General features: G+C 57.9%; 1 protein-coding gene across 4 annotated transcripts in view; it reads right to left on the bottom strand.

The window, feature by feature from the left end:
* SF3B2 (splicing factor 3b subunit 2) overlaps window positions 1–18059 on the bottom strand; it is a 151070-nt gene that overhangs the window by 130422 nt on the left and 2589 nt on the right. The window contains exons 4-21 of one of the 4 annotated variants that reach the window (XR_008794956.1): window positions 16839–17087; window positions 15523–15640; window positions 14762–14862; window positions 14120–14216; window positions 13518–13609; window positions 12974–13189; window positions 12736–12873; window positions 12378–12458; window positions 12056–12283; window positions 11540–11689; window positions 10833–10922; window positions 10635–10742; window positions 7674–7781; window positions 7163–7305; window positions 6979–7080; window positions 1573–1672; window positions 1304–1489; window positions 920–1080 (exon numbers count right to left, since the gene is read on the bottom strand). Coding sequence is in view for 3 of the 4 variants with exons in the window: in XM_056131964.1 (XP_055987939.1) it covers window positions 1009–1080; window positions 1304–1489; window positions 1573–1672; window positions 6979–7080; window positions 7163–7305; window positions 7674–7781; window positions 10635–10742; window positions 10833–10922; window positions 11540–11689; window positions 12056–12283; window positions 12378–12458; window positions 12736–12873; window positions 12974–13189; window positions 13518–13609; window positions 14120–14216; window positions 14762–14862; window positions 15523–15640; window positions 16839–17087 (2379 nt within the window). In the remaining variant the exon portion in view is untranslated. Of the gene's footprint in view, window positions 1–865; window positions 1081–1303; window positions 1490–1572; window positions 1673–6978; window positions 7081–7162; window positions 7306–7673; window positions 7782–10634; window positions 10743–10832; window positions 10923–11539; window positions 11690–12055; window positions 12284–12377; window positions 12459–12735; window positions 12874–12973; window positions 13190–13517; window positions 13610–14119; window positions 14217–14761; window positions 14863–15522; window positions 15641–16838; window positions 17088–18059 lie in introns of those variants that run through there. The other 3 variants (XM_056131965.1, XM_056131964.1, XM_056131963.1) reach the window with 3 other exon arrangements.

Raw genomic sequence — 18059 nt, 5'->3', positions numbered from 1 at the left:
GGGAGCGCGCCCAGCCCCGCCGGGCGAGTGGTGCGGACCGCCGGGCCCTGCTTCTCCGCGCGGCCGGGTAGACCCCCTAGCTCGGGCGAATTGCGAACCTCAACCTGACCCAGTCTTCTCCGCCCTCTCCCCGCTGCCGCCTCCCACACAGCACCCCCGAGTCACACGCTCCCGCTCTGCCCTCAATTTCTTCCACTCGGTATGTTACTCGGTTTCTGGGATTCTCCTTGTCCCCGGGGCTGGTTCAAATGCCACCACCTCCAAGGCCCTTCCCGGCTGCCCACTTGCAGAAACCAGGGCATGCCCGCTGATGCGTTTGTACGGGGCTGTCAGTCCTGCCCCAGCAGCCTGTTGCAGCCAGAAGCAGCCTGCATCAGAAGCCTGGCCCATCGGAAGCCTCAGGAACACTGGGCGGGGGACCTGGGGGAAGCAGCTCCCCCACACCCCGTAAAACCTGGAGACCGGCTGGCTGAAGCCACCCTGTGTGCGGGGCTCAGGACCATCGGGTTTGGATTTGTGTTTCCCAGTGGGGTTTGGTGTGTCCTGCCACAAGTTCTCTCAGGAAGCTCTGACCTGGCCAGCTTCCCGGGCCCTCTATCTCCCCGGCCCAGACAGGGTGCTAAGCAGGCTATTTTTACTCCCCAAGGCCGAAGTAATAAGGACAAAGGAGACCTAGGTATTCCCCAGGGCCTTCTCGCAGGGCCACTTAAGTGTGGAGACCCACTGAGCAAGGCTGTGGTGTGGCGGCTGTAACTGGACAGAGAGGGGCCGTCTGAGCACGTGTGCAGAAGGGGGCACTCAGGAGATAGAGGAGGACCAGGACTGTTGCAGATTCATCTCTTTCCTTGGGAAACAGCTTTATTTACAAAACAGATCTGAAATAAGAACACGAAACGACAACTCCTTGGGAATGGGAACAGTGGGGAGAGCAGGCTCTTGGGGACCCTCGTGTGCAGCCCAGGCAGGCAGGCGCAGGGCCTCACGGAGGGCCGAGTGCGCGAGGGACACCTAAAATTTGAATTCCTTGTACTTCTTGCTGCCCCCACGGCTATCCTGGGGCTGAGCTTTCCGCTTCTTTTGCTACAGGGGAGAAAAAGAAACAGGTTACGCACGTTAATCCTCCCACGATCCCCAAATGCCGGTTGGTGCAGCCTGACACAGCCCTGGAGGTCCGGGTTCTGCCCCCACTGCCCCTGCAGACCCTGCTCCTGTGCCAGACCCTCTGCTGGCCTCTGTCATCCTCCCAGGGGTGCAGGGCGGCACGCTCGTCACTAGAGGGCACCCCGCACCAAGGCGCCCCTACCTTCTGTTTGGCCGCATGCTCGGCCACCATGTCACTGAAGTCTTCCTTCTCCACCTGGGCCTGCTGCTCCCGCACGTGCTCCTCGTACTTCTGGGTCATGGCCATGGGGTCCAACTCCAATTCCTCCGGGGCCAGGGCCACTTCCACCCCTTGCAGCTCGGGAGCTGGCCCCTTCCGGCTCATAACCTGCAAGAGACCCACGCCTGGTCATCTCCGAAGGGCAGCTCAGAGACCCCGACTCCTGTCCCAGGGTCCTCCTAAGCGCTCACCGTGGACATGTCATAAATGTGGGTGGATCCCATCATGGCTCCCCCGACAGTGGCCGTTCTCTTCTCTGGCAGCACGGTGAACAGCTGGGGCGTCTCGCTTCTGCAAAGGACAATGGGCTCAGGTCCCCGATGAAGGGCTCGAAGGGCCTCGGAGTGGGGAAGCGAAGGCCAAGGGCCGCACCTTCACCTGCTCGCTGGACAGGCTGAGAGACTCAAGGGGAAAGGGGACCCCAGGAGCTGCCACTGCAGGTCACGGAGCCCCGAGAGGAAAGATCTCAGTGGTGGGGAGAGGGACGGGGTCCTGCTGAATTTGGGGTGTCAGGAAGGTGAAGAGAGACTGACTCCGGGGACCCCCCCGAGCAACGTTCAGAGATCAGAGCCGGAGAGTTCCCCACAAACCCTTGGCAGGGAGAAACTAGCGGGAGAACGGACTGCCGGCCCCAGCCGGAGATGGAGTTCTAGTACACACAGCTTGGACTTCCAGCACTTTCTGGAACACAGAGTTATCCTCAGTCAAGTCTTCCCACCCAATTCAGGGGGGTTTCACATGAAACCCCAGAGAACAGCCCTGCGGCTTCCATAAACCCTTCCCATGACCCACCGACCCAATCCCTGCTCGCTGCAGTCCAGGCCCCGGGCCAGCCTTTTGTTTTCTCCTAGAATACGCAAAACCCAGACCTCTGCCAGGTGGACCCTCCCATTAAGTAAAGCGATTTTCAAATTATTGGGTCTGGGGTGACAAAGTACAGTGATATCTGAGGCAGGAAACAAACGAGGGGAGCACATCACAGCCTGGCCCGGAGCACCCGGAAGCACAGGACACAGAATGGAGCAGAGGAAGCAGCAAAAACCAACAACTCAAGAGGCCAGAGCGGCTCTTCCTGGTACCCGGGGGAGCACCGGGCAGAAAAGGCAGGAGAGAAGCACTCGCTGGCCCAGAGGGAGGGGTGCAACAGTGACTGTTGCAGCCCAGTTCCTGGCAGGCGCGCCCAGTCCCCCGAGGCAGGCGGAAAACCCTCCTGACTCTCCGGCACCGCAGGGGCAAGGGCTGGCACCGCAGGGCGGGGAGGGCTGCCTAGTGAACCCCACAGCAAAACCCGGGAGGACCAAACTGCTGGTGGCACTAACTAGAACCCTGAACGACGTTAAAGATTTACAGAGGGGCTGGAGCGATAGCACAGCGGATAAGGCGTTTGCCTTGCACGCAGCCAACATGACCGACACAGGTTCGATTCTCAGCACCCCATATGGTCCCCTGAGCACCACCAGGAGCAATTCCTGAGTGCATGAGCCAGGAGTAACCCCTGAGCATCGCCGGGTGTGACCCAAAAAGCAAAAAATAAATAAATAAAAGATTTACAGAATACAGAAGCATGCGGGAGCTGGAGAGTGCTGAGGGTCAGGTGTGGCACTTGACTGGCAAGCAGCTGACTAGGATGGCAGCTCTGGCACCACCGTCCCTGAGTGCTTCCAGGAGTGATCCCTGAGGACAGAGCAAGAAGCAAGACTTGAACCCAGCCGGGTGGGGAAAGACAAAAGTATGTGGGCTCCAAGTAAGTAGATTCCAAATTCTGGCACCCACCAAGAAATGCACAGGCTTGCAGAGAAGCAGGAAGGTGGATCCTTCAGAGAGAAACCACTGATTTCAATCAACCCAGAGCAGGCACAGATGTTAGCATTAGCAGGCGAGTACATTAAAATGTTATTATAACAGCACTCCATCTGTTCGAAGAGCAAAAAAAGACGCAGAAGATATAAAAAGAAGCGCACCACGCTGCCGAAGATGAAAATCACACTCGATGGGGCTTCTGTCAGATAGAAACTACAGAAAAAAATATTAGCAGACTCGAAGACATAGAAATAGAAATGGTCTAAAATTAGTTACAGGTGGGCTAGAGCGACAGTACAATGGGTAGGGCGTTTGTCTTGCACGTGGCTGACCCCAGGTTCGATTCCCAGCATCCCATATGGTCCCCCAAGCACTGCCAGGAGTAATTCCTGAGTGCAGAGCCAGGAGTAACCCCTGAGTATCGCCAGGTGTGACCCAAAGAGCAAAAAAATGATATAAATGAAATGAGTTACAGGGCCAGAGCAATAGTAGAGCGGCGAGGGCATTTGCCTCGCATGCAGCTTACCCAGGTTCAATCCCTGGTATCCCATATGGTCCCCCAAGCACCGCCAGAAGTAATTCCTGTGCCAGGAATAAACCCTGAGCATCACCAGGTGTGACCCAAAAAGCCCCTCCCTCAAAAAAGAAAGAAATTACAGAAGGGTTTTTTTTTTGGGGGGGGGGGTGTATTTTTGGGAGGCAGGCTTTAGGCCACATAGGGTGGTGCTTACTCTTGACTCTGCATTCAGGGGATCACTCCTGATAGGCCCAGGAGACCATATGGATACTGGGGATCAAACCTGGGTCAGCCATGAGCAAGATAAGCGCCCTCCCTGCTCTAAATCTCTCCAGCCCCAGAGGGTTTTCTTAAAAAGGGCATCTCCTGGCACTATTCGGCCAGCAGCACAGATGGTGTGGCACTTCAGCGACCAGCAAGGCTGCACCCACAGGCCGTCTGGGAGGCCGGGCAACGCAAGGGACGGAATCAGCCTCACACTGCTGGCACGTGCTACCACCAGTCCAGAAGAATGCACGTCAGAAATGAACAGAGCAGGGGCCCGGGATGTGGCTCAGTGGAAAGCATCTATTTGCCTTGCAAAAAAAGGTTACTGCTCGGGCTCTGGGTTTGATCCCCAATAACAGAAGAGGAAAAGGGGGGAGAAAGAACAGAACAGCGTAGGGGAAGGGGCTGCATGGTACACGCCTGACCCTGGGGTCAATTCCCAGCAGCCCATATGTCAGACTGAACCTTTTTTTCCTCTATGGGGAAGGGCTTGGGGCCACACCTGTCTCTGCTCAAGGCTTACTCCTGGCTGTGTCGGGATCGCTCCTGGAGGGCTAGGAGGACCATATGGGGTGCTGGGGACTGACCCCAAGTCAGCTGTGTATAAGACAGTGCATTCCTCACAAAAATAAAATCGGGGAGAAAATAAAGATCACCAGTTAGATGAGAAACTACAGGGCAACTTCAAAAGATCTAAGAAGGGGCTGGAGCAACAGCACAGCGGGGAGGGCTTTCGCCTTGCACGCAGCCAACCCGGGCATCCCACACGGTCCCCAGAGCACCGCGAGGAGTGATTCCTGAGTGCAAAGCCAGGAGTAACCCCTGAGCATCGTCAGGTGTGACCCAAAAAGAAAAAAAAAAAGATCTAAAAAAATCTTTAACTGGGGCTGGAGCAATAGCTGACCCAGGTTCAATTCTCAGCATCCCATATGGTCCCCTGAGCACGCCAGGGGTGATTCCTGAGTGCAGAACCAGGAGTAACCCCTGTGCATCGCCAGGTGTGACCCAAAAAGAAAAAAACAAATCTTTAACTGAAAATACTGAAATTCCCAAAGAGTTGGAAACAATAAAAAATATCTGGCCACAAAATATATATATATATATACACATACATACAGGGCTAAAGCACTTGCCTCGCACGCAGCCAACCCAAGTTAAATCCCCAGCACCCCATAAGGTCCCCCAAGCTCTGCCAGGAGTCATCCCTGAGCAGAGCCAGGAGTAAGCCCTGAGCACCGCTAGGCGTGGTCAAAAAAAAAACAAACAAAAAAAGTAAAGAGAAAGAAAATTGTACTGACATACTATCTCACACAGCACATTATAATCTAACTGTTCAAAACTGCAGAGAAAAACCGTGAAAAGCAGCCAAGGAAAAAAGACACACACATATATATATATAGAGAACAAAGGCAGGCCGGCACAATTTCTCATCAGAGAGAGCAAGAAAGACGCCCTGCGTGCAGTATCTTCACGGTAGAAAAATACTGCCAAGCCGGCACATGACTCTGGGCAAATTTTGCACAAGGAAGGTCAAGCGATTCAGGCTGTAAAAGCTGAACCAATTCACAGCCAGCAGACCTACCAAAAACACTGAAGGGGCCAGAAAGATAGTCCAGTGCGTTGTGTGCTTGCCTTGCATGCTGCCGACCAGGGTTCAATCCTGGCACCCGGAAGTTGTACCCAAGTCCCTTCAGGCATGATCCCTGAGCACAGCAAGTGTCGCCCAAAAACGAACGGACAAAAGTTAACGTTAAAGGAAGCCTTTCTGGCCAAAGGAGTAAATGCCAGGTAGAAACAGGAACACAAGCACACAAAAGGCCAAACACCACTGCCACCAGGCTCGTTCTCCACCGAGGGGGCCGTACTTCCACCTGAGATGTGCACTCGGGACTCGCCCCCATGGCTAAGCCCGGGTTCTCTCTTAAACTCACGGCTTTTCCTCCCCTCATTCCTCTAAGTGAACGTCTTTAAATAAAACAATTTTGTGTCACTCAAATAAAAAACACAGCAAGGAGTCCTTACATGGACTGTTTGTGGGTCAACAGACGATTCTTATTTAAATATCCCTAAAACATAACTGGCCCCTTAAAACCAGTAACCACTGGGGCCAGAGAGAGAGTACGGGGGTAAAGCACTCACCACGCATGCAGCCGTGATCACTGAGCACAGAGCCAGGAGTGTCCCCCCCCCCAAAAAAAAAAAGTAAGTTCATCTTTAAAAAGATCAGCTGAGGGACTGGAGAGATAGCACAGCGGGTAGGGCGTTTGCCTTGCACGCGGTCGACCCGGGTTCAATTCCAGCATCCCATAGGGTCCCCTGAGCACCACCAGGAGTAACTCCTGAGTGCAGAGCCAGGAGGAACCCCTGTGCATCGCCAGGTGTGATCCAAAAAGCAAAAAAAAAAAAATAAAAATAAAAAAATAAAAAGATCAGCTGGGGGCCGGTTGGTACTACAATGGTGAGGGCACATGCCAAGGGTTGGGGTGTCCCCGCACTGCGGGGCCCACGCAGAGCCAACCCCGGGCCCCTGCATCCAACCAGCTGCCCTACTGACCTGGACACGCCCAGAGGGGGCCTCCTCGAGGCCTCCTGGTAGTTGAGAGAACCAGCCCACCTTCCAAAAAGGTTCAGTTAACTCACAAGGTAAGAAGAAAGGAGAGAATGGACAAGGCTCATCCCCTTAGGGAAAGGGTTGATTCCCCACAAAGCCTAGCGGGGCGACAGTTACAAACCTGCAAACCCGGTGAGAGCCAGAGGCCCCAGCCCGACTACCCGGCTCTGAATGAGCAACTCACCTCAAGCCCACCTCAGGGCTTGCCAGGCCCCACCTCTGCCCCTCTCTGCCCCACCCACCCTGGAAATTACCCAGGACCTGCCCACTGCGCCCGCCTGATTCACCCCAACGATCCACTCCTAGAGAGGAACTGCTCTGGGGGGTCCAGGAGGAGACACCCCAGGTCACCATCCCGAGGGGAAGCGGAAGTCCTCCCCGAGGCCCAGGCTGGCCCCTCACCCGTCCATCGCCTCCTCGATCTTCTTCTTCCTCAACTCGATGAGCTCGGGGGTCTCCATTCCCGCCGGAACCGACGAGAAGCCTCCCGGAGTGATGAGGCCACTGAGGAGAAAGGAACAAGGTCCCACGTGAAGAGCCTGCCACGCGGGGCCGCCTCGCCCGGGAGGCCACGGCCACAGCGCACCTGTCCGCGGGGGTGATGAAGCCCGTCTCGTCCGGCTTGTCTTCGTCGCTCTCCTCCTCTTCCTCTTCCTCCGAAGACTCCTCATCCGACGGCTCCAGCTCCCCCCAAGGGGTCCGATCGATCTCTTCCTCCTCAGTCTTGGTCTGGAAAAGGCCACCAGCCCACAGACGGCTCACTGCTAAGTCACTACTATGCGTCGGGGCGAGTAACAGCCTGGGGGGGGGGACCGGAGCTCTAGGACAGCAGGGAGGGCCCTGGCTGGCCACGGTCTGACAAGGGTTTACTCCTGGACAACTCAGAGTTCCCTGAGCACCGCCAGGAGAGATCTCTGAGCACAGAGACAGGAGTATGCCCTGAGCACGGCCAGTTGTGGCCAAGGGGAATAAACCCAAAACCAACCACCATACCTGGAGCACATCTCAGCCTGCGGCACGCGCGGCTTCCTGTAACACGTCCCCAACTGCGTACTATCGGGACAGAGAAAGAGCAAGCCCGCACACAGGGGCCGTACCTGAAACTCGGCAGCGTTGGTCCCGAACACGTCCCCGTAGAGCGGCTTCCCCGTCTCATCGACCGGGGGTTTTCCCCAGCCTCCAGCGTGGTACCCGAAGGAGCAGCTCTGCAAGGCAAGGCAGCTGGGTCACGCCTCAGCTCAGGAGCCGGGAGCCCAGGGGAGCAGCCACGCCCAGGGCACAGCCACGCTGCACGGGACGCTGGGGACGGCGAGCAGTCAAGGCTGAAACACTGTGTAAAGCCAAGGGCACGAGCGACAGAGATGCAGAGGGGACAGGTAGGGAGCAGGGGGGATGGCAATAACCGTCGCCAGGGCCAAGCCATGCCACCATCTCAACACAACAAATACTTCAGGGGCCGGAGCGATAGCACAGCGGGGAGGGGGTCTGTTTTGCACGCGGTCGACCCAGTTCGATCCCCAGCACCCCATATGGTCCCCCAAGCCCGTCGGAAGTAATTCCTGAGTGCAGCGTCAGGATAAGCCCAAGCACCGCTGGGGCTGGGGGTGGCTGAGTGCCACCAGAACCAGAAGGCCCTCAGTGAAAACTAGCAAGAAGGGCACCCAGGCCGCCTCAGCATCCCAAGAGAAAAAGAACAAAGAAACAAGAACTTCAAAAATTACAACTTCTTGGGGCTGGAGCAATAGCACAGCAGGTAGGGTGTTTGCCTTGCACGCGGCCAACCCGGGTTCAATTCCCAGCATCCCATATGGTCCCCTGAGCACCGCCAGGGGTAATTCCTGAGTGCAGAGCCAGGAGTAATCCCTGTGCACTGCCGGGTGTGACCCAAAAAGCAAAAAGAAAAAAAAAAAAACTACAACTTCTTGGGGGTGGAGGGATAGCACAGAGGGTAGGGCATCTGCCTTGCACACAGCCGACCCGGGTTCGATTCCCAGCATCCCATATGGTCCCCCGAGCACCGCCAGGAGTGATTTCTGAGTGCATGAACCAGGAGTAACCCCTGTGCATCATCAGGTATGACCCAAAAAGCAAAAAAAAAAAAAAAAAAGACAACTTCTTACTGACCTTCCCTTATGCAGAAGAGCTTATAAAATCAAAGTCCCTAAAGAAACAAAAACCCTTTTCTTCTGGGGGGAGGGGGGAAAGCTCACAAGCTCCCAAGCAGTGCTCAGGAGCCCAAGGAAAGGGTGAGGGAAGGGGAGGGATGGAGCTGTAACACAGTAGGGAGGGCACCTCCCTGGCACGTGGCCCACCAGCTTTGACCCTGTATCCCACATGGTTCCCTGAGAGCAGAGCTGGGAGAAAGCCCCAAGCACCACCAGCTGCACCCCCAACACACGCCAGAAAAAGGAAATAGCAGGGGTCACTCCAAAGGACGCTGGCCCCAGCTGTGCAGGGGGAGGTTCAGACTGGGAGGTCACCAGGGTCACAGCCAGCAGTATGCAGGGTGCCAGGCAGCAGCCAAAACCAGGCGGGGGACAGAGGACTCGCCACACACGCACTCCAAACTTCTGTGCTAGTTCCGTGGGTCCAGGGACCAAAATCTTTATCTGCAGTTTACAAATGCCTTCTTGGGGGGCCAGACTGTTATTACAGCGGGCAGGGCTCTTGCCTTGCTCACAGCTGACCCGGAACCCCATATAGGTCACCAAGCCCACCAGGAATGAGTCCCGAGTAGAGTCGGAGGAATCCCTGAGCACCGCCAGGTGTGGACCACCAGAAACAAAAAGGCTTCTTATGGGGTCAGAGGAACAGTCAAGGGGTTCAGGCGCTTGCCCTGCACACAGCCATCCCCGTTTGGGTCCCTGAGCATCAGCAGGGACAGCGCTGGAGGCTCCCTGGCACCACTGGGCCGGCCCAGGTGCCACCAGCATCACAGGGCCCTCAGTGAGCTGCAAGTCGGGAGGGTGAAAACTGCCAGATGGGGACCCCAGGCCCCTACGGAACTCCCAAGAAAAAAATAATTAATTTCTTTTCACTTTACTGTCTTTGTTAACTTTTTACAAATCCTCGTAAATTAAATATACTATCTACTAAATTTTAACCCAACGATACTTATTTGATAACAAGTTTAATGTTACTCTTAAGTTACTTGTAGGGGCTGGAGAGATAATACAGCCGGCAGGGCGTTTGCCTTGCACACAGCCGACGCGGGTTCGATTCCCAGCATCCCATATGGTCCCCTGAGCACTGCCAGGAGTAACTCCTGAATGCAGAGCCAGAAGTAACCCCTGTGCATCATCAGGTGTGACCCAAAAAGCAAAAAAATAAATAAATAAATAAGTTACTTCTACCTGTTTGGAGGTTCTAGCAGCCCGGCAAGCTACCGAGAGTATTTGATATGCCAGACACAGTAACAACAAAGTCTCCAATGGAGACGTTACTGGGCCCGCTCGAGCAAATCGACGATCAACGGGAGGGCCTTTACCTTACCTTACCTTACTTCTACCTGTACGCTTGTTTTATATCCATGAGAGATACACAGAAACAAGCACCCAATCTTAAACGCTGTTATCACTGTGGGGGATTTCAGGACGGGTGCTTGCCTTGCAAACAGCTGACCTGGGTTCAATTCCCGGCACCCCATATGGTGCCCGAGCCCACCAGGAGTGACCCCTGAGAGCAGAGTCAGGAGTAAGCCACCCGTGCCCCCAAAACAAAACATACAAACAAGGAAACTGAGGATGGTCTGTTTCATCTTTCTACCTGTCGATTCTGACTATTTTCTGAACGTGTCGGGCTTGAGAGAGTAAGACAGAGACGCCAGAGCAATAGCACAGCGGTTAGGGCATTTGCCTTGCATGCGGCCGACACAGGTGCAATCCCCAGCACCCCAGGAGTAAGCCCTGAGCACGTTGGGTATGGGAAAAAGAAAGGGAGAAGGGAGGGAGGAAGGGAGGGAGGGGGAGAGAGAGAGAGAGAGAGAGAGGGAGAGAGAGAGAGAGAGAGAGCGCTGTAATGAGACACAGAGGCACTGAGAAGGCGAGGCTGGCGCTTACCTCAGGGATGGGCGAGTTCAGCCCCGGGATTTTCAGGTTGGGGTACGAGGGGGGTGGCCCGTATCTCTGCATGGCGATCAGCCACGGGGGCGGGACCTTGTGGGCATTCTGCAGACGACAGGGACAGGACCCATCAGCCCGCCGCAGTCTGGCCTCCCTCCCGCCCCGGCTCCACCCCAGGCAGGTCCCGGCACCCACCGGCCCCACGGGCATCCCCAAGGAGATCCGCAGCTCATCCGACAGGTCTCCGGGCTTCTTCTCCTTCAGCCGTGTTTCAAACTCCTTCCCCTGAGGAAAACAGTTTCTGCTGCATTGTGGTGACCGGACACGGGGGACTCAGCGACAAGAGGACGTGAGGGCAAAGATGGGAAGCTCCCCTTGAGGGCCGCCCCCGCCCTGGTTCCCATCACGTCCTTCCCTGGCTACGGAGGGGAAGGAGAGAGCTGGGAGGCGGGAAAGGTGGCGCCCGGGGAGAGAGAGAGCTGAGGGCAAGCGGCCTCCAGAGCTGCCACAACCCACCGTGACACCGCTGGACAGAAAACCTACTTTCCCGTGTCTAACGAGAGGGCACCCGGCACGGTGGGTCTCATATTCCAGGGTCAGAAAGAACCACACACCCACACCCCCAGGGACTGAACATTTCCAAACAGCACTTGCCAACGGCCTCTGTGACCCCCTTCAAGGTGGGGCCTGGGGGCCAGAAAGCTAGTACAGGCTAAGGGGGGAGCCCGGCCTACACGCGGGGGAACAGCGTTCCATTCCCGGTACCCCGGCAGGAGGGACCCCCCAGTACAGAGCCAGGAGCAGCCCTCAACACGCCAGGCGTGGCCCCGAAGGAGATGACCCAGACGCGGCCTGCTCCTCAGTGGCCTCCCAGGCTCGGACACCCCGGCCGGGCCCCGCACCTCGTAGTACAGGTCCCCGTGGATGGTGAGCTTGGGCTTGGTCTGCCACTTGAAGAAAGCGTCGTGCAGCTTCTGGTAGTCGATGTCGATCTTGCCCATCTTGGGCCGGACCTTCTCCCGCATCTTCGACTTCATGGTCTTCTGCTCCTCCTGAGGTAGACGCCCACACACGGGGTTCGATCACCCAGACCCTCCCCACGCACCCCGACGCCCCTCCATTCCCGAAATGCTCACTCAGGGGAACCTGTCCCCGAAGACCCCAACCCTCCCTGCTCACGGCCCCCCGAGGGCACATGAGGCAGACACGGCGCCACCTCCGCGGAGAGCAGGAGACTCCGACCGACGCAAAATCGCGGATGAAAACATTTCCACGTAACAAGCCGAACCACCACCATGAGCTCTGAACCACAGCAGGCACGCATGGGAGACATGGAGCAGGGCCCCAAGAGGCCCCGAGGAGGGGGATGTAACGGGACAGGCGGGGGTTGCGGGCGGAGCGCGGCCCCCGGGCCTCACCTTCTCCTGCAGGGCCTCCCGCATCTCCTGGATGCCCGTGCGCTTGATGAAGTCGGGCAGCTCGAAGGGCGGCTTCTCGATGCCGCGCTTGCCCTGCAGGTACTTGCGCTTGAAACACCAGTGGCGTGGCACCGGCACGGAATTCCGCGTGGCCTTGAGGTGGACCAAGAGCTTGGGGTCCTGGGCTGTGACGTCATGCATCTCCACGACATCGGGCCGGGCCACCAGCTGGAAAACACGACGGGGCACCTCGAGATCCTCCCTCCGGGCGCCTCCAAAGGCCCTGCCCGGCGGGGTCCCCGGAGCTCAGCTGGGGTCCCACCTGCTTGAGCTCGGCCACCGTGAAGCGGTTCATCCGGCGCAACTTCTTCTTGGACAGCTTGGCAGCTTCCGGCTTCTTCTCCTAGAACAGAACGACCACCTGTCTCTCCGTGTCTCTGTCTCTCTCCGTGTCTCTGTCTCTCCTGTCTCTCTGTGTCTCCATCACTGTATCTGTGTCTTTAGCTCTGTCTGTGTCTGTGTGTCTCTCTCAGTGTTTCTACCTCTGATTCTGTCTCTTTATCTCTGTCTCTGTATGTCTCTCTGTGTCTCTCTGTGTCTATGTCTACGCCACACAGTCTGGGACCACCTCCAGACCCGGGGGGTCAGAATGCTCAGCCCCTCCCCGGCGGGCCGCTCACCTGCTCGTCGTCACTGCTGTCATCGTCGCTGTCCCTGGGCTCCTCCTCAAAGCCCTTCTTCTTGGGGACGGTGGAGTTCTCCAGTTTGTCCATCTTCTCCGGCTCCTTCTCCTTCTCCTTCTTCACATCGTCGGTGAGCTGTGGAGGCAGCAGCCTGGAACCCCGAGCCCTGGGCCCCTCCCTCGTTCTGGCCCCGACGTCCCACCCTGCACCTGCCACCCCTCCCCGCCAACGCTACCTTGAAAGCCTCAAAGATCCTTTTGAAGAAGATGAAGTTGGGCTCGTAAATCTCTGGCTCCTCCGTCACGTACTCGATCTCCACGTCGGCGGCGGCGGGGGACTCAGAGCCCCGGGCCCGGGACTCTTTCTCGCGCTCCCCCGAGCTCTCGGAGGATGCCCCCCGCACCCGCTGCGGCTTCTTCTTCTTCTTGCGGTTGCGACGCTTCCGGTTTTTCTGCCCAATCAAGCCCCAGGGGTCAGAACCCGAGCGCGCATCTGTCCTCCGAGTCTCCCCAAGCGGCCAGGAAGCCTCGCGGTCGGGTTGCAAAGCTCCGCCCTGACAGGCCGCAGGTGGGTCCTAACCCACCCGCCACGCGCCTCCCAATCCCCGCCGGGACCTGGACCCTGGACGGCAAAGGGCTGACGGCAAAGGGCCGACGGCAACGGAAGGAAAGCGGCGGGGCGGGAAGCAGGAACTGGGCCGCTGCTCCAGAACCACTTATGGGCCCGACATCAGCGGCCAAACCCCACGCCAGGCCCCCCACGCCGGCTCCGAGCCACACCTCTTTCCTGGACACGGACACGGTGTCCTCCTCAGGCTCCGAGGCCGATGGGCCCAGGGACGAGCGCGCGTCCGTCTCCATTTCCTCTTCCTCTGTGAGGGCGAACGCAGAAGGCGGCAGCCAGTCACTCCAACACCCTCGGAACCAGGCGCAGCTCCCACCCGCCACCAGGGGCAGGGGCACGCCCACGCCCACACTCGTCTCGCCTCAATTCCCTGTACACACACACACACGCTCTCTCTCTCTCCTCACTCTCCTGTAAATGCACACACACGCGCGCACTCTCTCTCACACACACACACTCTCAGCTCAGCTCCCCCATACACACGCACACACACCGCGTGCGCACACACGCACTCAGCCTCGCCTCAGTTTTGTATTTTTTTTCTTTTTCGGTCATACCCGGCAACGCACAGGGGTTTCTCCTGGCTCTGCACTCAGGAATCACTCCTGGCGGTGCTCGGGGGACCATATGGGATGCTGGGAATCGAACCCGGGTCAGCCGCATGCAAGGCAAACGCCCTACCCGCTATGCTATTGCTCCAGCCCTGCCTCAACTCTTTACCGCACGCACACACACTCAGCCTCATCTTGGCTCTCACCCTGCTGGGAGTTCATCTCCTCCTGGCGGCTCTCCTTCAGCTGCAGGATCTTCTCCAAAGCCTGTGGGATCTTGGGGCCCACAGAGGGGTCGTCCATCTACCAGAAAGAAGCGGGGGGGTGACTGTGGTGCCCCCCCTCCCACACTGCAAAGGTTTCTGTCTACAGGAACTGTAAACAGACCCAAAGCCCCCAGCATCCCCGAGGGGACCCCAGAAATAAGCACCTCTCTGACCTTCCTTGCTGCCCCACTGAAACACACTCTAAGCACGGCCTCGCCCCGTCCCCCAGGACCCTCCCGTCCGACCCTCCGCGGATGACAGCTAGTGACCTTCCAAACTGCCCCAGCCCCCAGAAGGGCGCCCCCACCATACGCCACCTGGGCCCTAGGCGAGCCCAGGGGAGCTCCCCCCGTGGGGAGCAGCTGCAGCCCAGAGATAACGGGAGCAGAGGGGTGCGGGGACGCAGTGTCTGCTGGGACCGGAAGGAACGCTGAGGCGCCTTCCCAGCAGGACAGCAGACACAGGCAAGCCGCCTTTCAGGCACACAGGGCCCCCCGGAGACCCCCAGGACTAGCCCCCGCAACTCTAGAACTAGAATCAGAAAGCCACTCAATCCCGCCCCCAAGACGTGACTAGGCTCACCTCTCTGTTCTCATCCCCGGGGGGCGGCGGGGGTCCACGAGGCCGAGGAACAGGGGCCCCCATGGGCAACACCGTGGGCGTGGGGACCACTGGGGCAGCGACTGAGAGGAACGGGGAATCAGAAGAGAGAAACATCTGGAAATTACATTCCCGAGGAAGAGATGGCGGAGGGGGGAGGGGCAGTGACACTGCAGGGAGGTGCAAGAGCACTGCCCGCAGAGCACATCCTCTGGCTTTCGGGGGGCTGGAACAGGAATCACTCCCAGGCTTCACCTGCCTCTGACGGCGACACACGTAGTACCAGTAGCATGAGTGCATCACCCCAGGACTGAGCACCAGGGCCACATGCTGTGTCTGTTTTGGGGCCACACCCGGCGGGGCTCAGGGAACCAACTGGGGTACTGGGGGCCGAACAAGCGCCCGACCTGCCGTGCTGTCTCCCAGCTCCCTGAGCTTAGGAATTCACTGTGAGCGACCCCCAAGAGACAGCCAAGAGTTGCCAAGGGGGGTCGCTGAGTACACTAGCCACCCCCAAAACACCCGCTCGAAAACCAGGTGGCTGCTAGCCTTCAGGGGACGGGGATCGAGAATGGGAACCGGGAGTGCTTCGGAGGTGCTGGTCAGGTGGATTCTTGGCCAAGACCTGGTATACGGACATTCGTGGCATCTGCCCACTTAGGAGGTGGCACTTGACACGTGGACGGTGAACAAAACCTGCTTCGTCACCTTCTTTGCTTCCCCTTCCACTTCAAGAGTCTTACCTCGAGGACCCAGCGGGGTGCGGACCCCAATCTGGCCCAGGTCTTGTGGGGCTCGAGGAACTGGGGTGCCCATCTTGGCGATCTCCTGCTGCCGCTCCTGTTCCAGTAGCACGGCGGCCTAGAGGAAGGAAGTGGGTGTGGGGACCACCGGGTCATCTGTGTGGCACTAAGGCCCTGGCCAGTGGGCCTCCAAGCTGGCTACGAGGCCCCAGAGAACAATCAGGCTCCAGTGCAGTGGCCGGCGCCTCCCACACACCCAGACCCTACCCCAGGCCGAGAGCCCTCTCGGCACCCAGGACAAGGCCTCCAGACAACACCCCGGAAAGTTCTGGTTCTTGGCACAGAATGGAATATTTGGCTGAATGCTGCTTATAACTTAAAACAAGAGTTTTCTTGTTTCTGTCCTCCCCGCAAAGATTACACTCTTTCTAAGGAACAAGGAATTCTTTTTTCCTTATCTACCCCTCGAGATCTAGCCCGAGCTGGCTAACAAACTGTCTGGTACAGTCCGTGTTTATTTTCTAACCTGCCTGAGAATAACCCATCAGATAACACCCGCAGCTCTGGGGCTCAATTACCAGCCGCAAACGGGATCCTTCACTCGGTGTTCAAATCCAACACGGAGTTAGCCCAGAATTCTCTCAGGGCACTTACACTGGCAACGCGCGTTTCCCACAGTCGCGAGCCACTCTTTCAGGTATTACCGGCCACTGTGTGGCGACCCTTGTATATTCTTAGTATTCTGCTTTGATTTCTATCTTTCAACAATGCATTAAAAAAAAAAAAAACACCTTAGCTCACGGGCCATTCACAGGCACAAGGCCGAATCTTCCCAACCCCCTGGACAACAAAAAAAACGACTCATCAGGGGCCAGAGTGATCATTCATCCAAACACAGCTCACCCAGTTCAATGCCCCGCATCCCACATGGTCCCCCAGCACCGCCAGGAGTAATTCCTGAACGCAGAGTCAGGAGAAAGCCCTGAGCATCGCCGGGTGTGACCCCAAAACACAACAAAACAGACTCAGCCAACAATCTGGAACTTAGTTTAGAGCGGGGCAGCCCCGGGGCGCTTTGAGCACAAAGTCCCCCAAGTGGCAGCAAGGGGACTGGACATGGGCCCCGCACGCCGTTGCTCCCCACGCTCATGTCCTTCAGGGGGTGCGCCCCGGCTTCAGAAAGAAGCACACTCATACCACCCCCAATAGCTCCATCGCTCTGTCACGGAGCCACTTCCTGGGGTGCTCACGCGGCCCCGGGCCTACATTCCCGTTCTTGGTGCAGCCCTTCCCGGAGGCCGCAGCCTCAGCCCTACCTGCTTCGCTCGCTCCTCCTGCTGCATCAGCAACGCCGCCTGCTGCTGGGCCAGCTTCAGCCGCTCCTCCTCGGTCAGCGCCACCGGCTCGCCCACCCGGAGAGGCGGCGGTGGACCCAGGTTTGGCGGGCGAGGTCCAACTGCCATGGGAAAGCCAAGGCCGAGGCCGGGGGGCGGCGGGGGTGGCGGGGGTGGCGGCTGCAGAGGGGGCAGCCCCATTGGCGGGGGCGGCATGGGGATTCCCGAGAGCTGTGGAAGGAAGCAGGACCTGAGCCAGGAAGCGCCGCCAACAGGGGCCTGGCCCCTCGGGCACGAGCACCCAGTGGGCACCGGGGAGCCCAGAGGCCTGCACACGAGCTGGCACGGGGCCTGGCTTCTATGTCGAGCAAGGGAGGGTCCCCAGGCACGGAGCTGAGAGTAGGCCTGTGTCGCCCCCCCCCCCCCAGCCTGCAGGCTCGAGGACCAACATAAACCAGAGCCCACAGGCTCGGCTGAGTCGCCAAATAGCGGCGCTATGAGACCAATCAGGGACAAAGGGGGATTACTCCCACTGGGGGGCCGATCAAGCCAAGCAGCCCCATGGTTGAACTTCTGGGGGGAGAGTGGGGAGGGCAGCGCTCAGGAGACCCCATGTGGTGCTAAAAATCAAAGCAGAACACACTCTAGGCAAGACGTGGTTCTGTTCCGTTTCTCTGGCCCCCAACTCTTATTCTGTGGCTTCTGAACAGTTTTCTTTGGGGCCCACGCTATGTGGGGGGGTCTACTCCCATCTCAGTGCTCAAGGATTGCTCCCAGCAGTCAGGGGACCATGCGATGCTGGGATCAAATCTAGGGCTCCCACATGCAAAGCTCGCACTCTAGGCCTTTGAACTACTTACCTGGTGCGAGCTTAACTGTATTTTACCCTTTTTTTTGGGGGGGAGGGCACACCCAGTGGTGCTCAGGGACTACTCCTAGCTTAGTCTTCTAAGGAACTGCTCCCACAGGTGTTCAGGGTTCAAATCCAGGTCTCCTGCACAGAGAGCCTGAGGTGCCGCTTATTGAGTGACCTGTCAGGTCCCCTGAGGTGAATCTGTAGTAACAGGTAAAACTTGTAAGAGCCAACTTTAGGGAGGGACACGGGGCTTAGGACCAAGGGAGAAATAAAGGCAGTACCGCCTCGGCCAGGGTGTTCGCTGCCTCTCTGGGCGGCTGCCTGGGAGAGAGGGCTTTCTACAATTC

Source organism: Sorex fumeus, unplaced genomic scaffold (assembly GCF_029834395.1).
Source record: "Sorex fumeus unplaced genomic scaffold, SorFum_2.1 ptg000093l, whole genome shotgun sequence".
NCBI classification, from domain to species: Eukaryota; Metazoa; Chordata; class Mammalia; order Eulipotyphla; family Soricidae; genus Sorex; species Sorex fumeus.
Note: the sequence above shows the minus strand (reverse complement) of the source record. Positions and strands in the feature narration are given on the sequence as shown.